Raw genomic sequence first — 3,899 nt, 5'->3', positions numbered from 1 at the left:
TCGATCTCAGGCTCATAGATTAAGAGCACTTAGTAGATTACAGATTAACACTTTTACCCTTAAAGTAGGCACCACAAAATAATCAATATACTGTAATGTTTACACATTCCTCTTACAATTTTTACCCTTTTCTACGCCTGACGGATTTTATCAATCCCTATGAACTAGTACTGAATGCATATCTTTTTAACCTTAGATATATTTTAAGATCCTCACATACAGTACTTCGAACTTACTAATACCTTTTAGTGTATAACAGGCTATGAGTATTTCCTTTAGCCTGTCACATATACAGTACAGGCCAAAGGTTTGGACACACCTCCTCATTCAATGTGTTTCTTTATTTTCATGACTATTTACATCGTAGATTCTCACTGAAGGCATCAAAACTATGAATGAACACATATGGAATTATGTACTTAACAAAAAAGTGTGAAATAACTGAAAACATGTCTTATATTTTAGATTCTTCAAAGTAGCCACCCTTTGCTTTTTTGATAACTCTGCAAACCCTTGGTGTTCTCTCAATGAGCTTCATGAGGTAGTCACCTGAAATGGTTTTACCTTCACAGGTGTGCTTTGTCAGGGTTAATTAGTGGAATTATTCCCCTTATTAATAAAAAAGCAAAGGGTGGCTACTTCAAAGAATCTAAAATATAAGACATGTTTTCAGTTATTTCACACTTTTTTGTTAAGTACATAATTCCATATGTGTTCATTCATAGTTGTGATGCCTTCAGTGAGAATCTACAATGTAAATAGTCATGAAAATAAAAAGGAAACACATTGAATGAGAAGGTGTGTCCAAACTTTTGGCCTGTACTGTATGACAGTACAACTTTGAAACTTGAAATGTATACTTTTTCTACCACTGAAGTAGAAGTTGGCTCAACCTTCTCCTAAACTCACCTGGGTGCAGTCAGAGTAAACCCGCCCAGTCCTGTCCTGTCCCGCCCCCATCCCGCCCCCCAGCCCTGTCCCGTCCCGGCTCTGGTATAAACTCAGACCGTGTACGTGTGTGAGGAGACACTCTGCTGCTGCAGCCACTGAGAGGTTTCTCTCTGGTTTATGGTGGATAACTGGATGGAAATGTCCGTCCCAGTCAGACCTCTGACCTCCTTCCTCATAGAGGACATCCTGTCCACGGAGGACGGCACAAGTTTTAACAGCAAACGCTGTTCGCAGAAGAGGGAAAGATGCGCCCAGTGGGAGGAAGGAGCAGAGAAGTTGTTGGAGCCACGCTGCCGTCAGGAGACGGCATTCGGAGTTCAGACAGGTGAGATTCTGCAGCTTTTTCTACAGCAGGGGAATGTACCAATAGGGAACACATATGGAGATTATAGGTCTCAGGAAAGTTGTGGTAATGTGAGTAAATGTAAAAAAGGGAAAATATAAAGAGAAATAAATCAGACAGGTGAGTTTCTGTAGCTTTTCTACAGCAGGAATGTAAAGGACAGATGATTGGATTGTCAGACAAAATATGGAATAAATGTTTAAATTCTAGGCCTCAGGAAAGTTGTGGCAATGTTAGTGAATCAAATAAATTGGAATATATAAAAGAGAAATAAATAAAATAATAAAAAAGTAAATAACAAATTGAAATATGAATTAAATTAATACAAGAATAAATAAGCAAAGAACAGACCATTGTGTTCATTAGGCTTTCATATACAGAATATGGAATAAATATAGAAATTATAGGTCTCAGGAAAGTTGTGGCAATGTGAGGAAATAAAAAAGATGGAAATATAAAGATAAATAAATAAAATAAATAAATGAAAGAAATATTTGAAATATAATTTTTTTTAAATTATATTTAAATAAAAATAATTGGAAATATAAAAATTATATAAATAATTCCTTATATTGAAATATAAATAAAATAATAAAATAATAATGTATATTTTAAAATTGCAAATACAAAGAGCAATGAAAGCATTGGAAGTGTAAAAAAAGCATAAAACAATTATCAACATTAGTACATCTCAGTAGACTTTATATTCCAGTATATCAGTATAAGTTAGACTAGCGGTTCTCAAGCTTTTTTCAATAATGTTCCACCTTTGAAGAGTGTTTTTAAGCCATGCACCCCCTAACAAAAATAAGTTTCCCCTGGGATTATTAAAGTATTGCTGATTCTGATTAACCAGCGCAAATCAGTTTTGGTAGAAAAAAAAGTCTCTATAAAGAGGAAGAATACAGCGATGTCAGCGATAGATTTACTAAACAACAGCCTTGGACCTGGAAAACATTTACAACACTAGGGCAACAAAAGTGACCAAAAATTCCAAAAAGTGACAAACAAATTGAAAAAAGCAGAAAAAAACTTAAAAAAAAAGTTGAAAAAAGTCAGGAAGAAAGGCAAGAACAGGTCAAAACGCACAACAAAACCTTCAAAAACAGGCGACAAACTTGCATAAAAAGAGAGTAGACGTTACTACAGCCTTGGAACTGAAAAACATTTTGCAAAAAATCTTACGTACCCCCTGCAGTCCTCCAAAGTACCCCTAGGGGGAAATGTACCCCCTGTAGTCCTCCAAAGTACCCCTAGGGGTATAGGTACCATCTGCAGTCCTCCAAAGTACCCCTAGGGGGACACGTACCCCCTGTAGTCCTCCAAAGTACCCCTAGGGGGACACGTACCTCCATTTGAGAAACATTGCGTTAGAGTACCTCCCAGCCTGACAGACTGAATATTAACCGTCTATGACTGCAACACACTGATGTTACGGAGAAGTTTTTTCTGTTTTATAACTTGATCCCGTTTGTGCTCCTCAGCGTCTGTGGACCCGTCCCACCACGGCTCCTCCGAGTCCGGCAGCTTCTCCTCCTCCTCCTCCTCGGCGGGGGGGAAGCAGAAGCGCTCCAGAGCTGCGTTCACACACCTGCAGGTGCTGGAACTGGAGAAGAAATTTAACCACCAGAAATACCTGTCGGCCCCGGAGAGGGCTCACCTGGCCGGCACCTTAAGACTAACGGAGACGCAGGTGAAGATCTGGTTTCAGAACCGCAGGTACAAGACCAAACGGAAGCAGCAAACCTCCCAGTTCTGCAGGGACGTGTGCAAAGCAGAGGGACTGGGAGACGAGCTGCTTCGATCGTCCCTGATCTCGTCCTTCTGCAAAGCGTACCAGTACAGACCCTACCTGTGGGACTACAGCGGCCCCTGGGGGCCGACGCTATGGTGACTGGAAAATAATCAGGCGGCTCTCATGAGCCATCGAACATAAAGCTACGAAAAGTTACGTAAAGGACTGAAGTACTGCATGGGGGAAGGTCGGAGTGGATGGCTAGGTCATAAAACACAGGGCTCTCAATCGGGAGAGGGACACAGAGCTCTCTATCGGGAGAGTGGCGTTCGAGTCCCGGTGGAAAACACAAGACTTTCACCTCATGAACCATTCATACATCAAAGTAAAGCACTGTGATTCCTATTTGTTTTCCAGCCATGGGTGTAATTTAGGGGGTCGTGGGGGTTGCAACCCCCAATAATAGAAACTGGGCTTTTTCAGAAGTTGTTGTTACTTTTCAATGTTATTGCCGCTTGTTTCAACGTTTCAACGTTCAAGTTTTTGTCTTAATTTTCAAGTTTTTTTTGACAATTTTTCAAATTTTTGTCACCTTTTTCAAGTTTTTTTTTTTACCACTTTTTTATTTTTTTGTGGACCTTTTCGATGTTTTTTTTTTTTTGGGGCAATTATTTTGAAGCCTTTTGACTTTTTTTTTTTTTTTTCTCTTTCTTCTTTTTTTTCGAACATTTTTTCCAATGTTTTTGTTGCTTTTTTTTAAAAATGCATGCAGACATGTCCCGGGACCTCCCTAGATAGTTGGAGCTCTCAGCCCCCACAAAGTTACGCCCTTGATTCCAGGTATTTATTACTGTCTGAACCACATTGACT

The 3,899-nt window shown here is 39.4% G+C and overlaps 1 protein-coding gene across 1 annotated transcript; it reads left to right on the top strand.

The window, feature by feature from the left end:
• The first annotated feature begins 1,089 nt into the window (after positions 1-1,089).
• Positions 1,090-3,188, top strand: nkx3-1 (NK3 homeobox 1). The gene is made up of 2 exons (XM_028579204.1): positions 1,090-1,276; positions 2,779-3,188. The coding sequence occupies exons 1-2, from the start codon at positions 1,090-1,092 to the stop codon at positions 3,186-3,188; spliced, it is 597 nt and encodes a 198-aa protein (XP_028435005.1).
• Positions 3,189-3,899: the final 711 nt, after the last annotated feature.

This window comes from Perca flavescens, chromosome 5 (assembly GCF_004354835.1).
Source record: "Perca flavescens isolate YP-PL-M2 chromosome 5, PFLA_1.0, whole genome shotgun sequence".
NCBI classification, from domain to species: domain Eukaryota; kingdom Metazoa; phylum Chordata; class Actinopteri; order Perciformes; family Percidae; genus Perca; species Perca flavescens.
This window is presented reverse-complemented; position numbering and strand designations above follow the sequence as displayed.

What these genes read in the sequence shown, in the direction of transcription:
- nkx3-1 (XM_028579204.1), top strand. Translation starts at nt 1,090, where the DNA reads ATGTCCGTCCCAGTCAGACCTCTGACCTCCTTCCTCATAGAGGACATC. An exon ending in GGCATTCGGAGTTCAGACAG is followed by an intron (nt 1,277 to 2,778) that starts GTGAGATTCTGC and finishes TGTGCTCCTCAG; the next exon opens with CGTCTGTGGACCCGTCCCAC.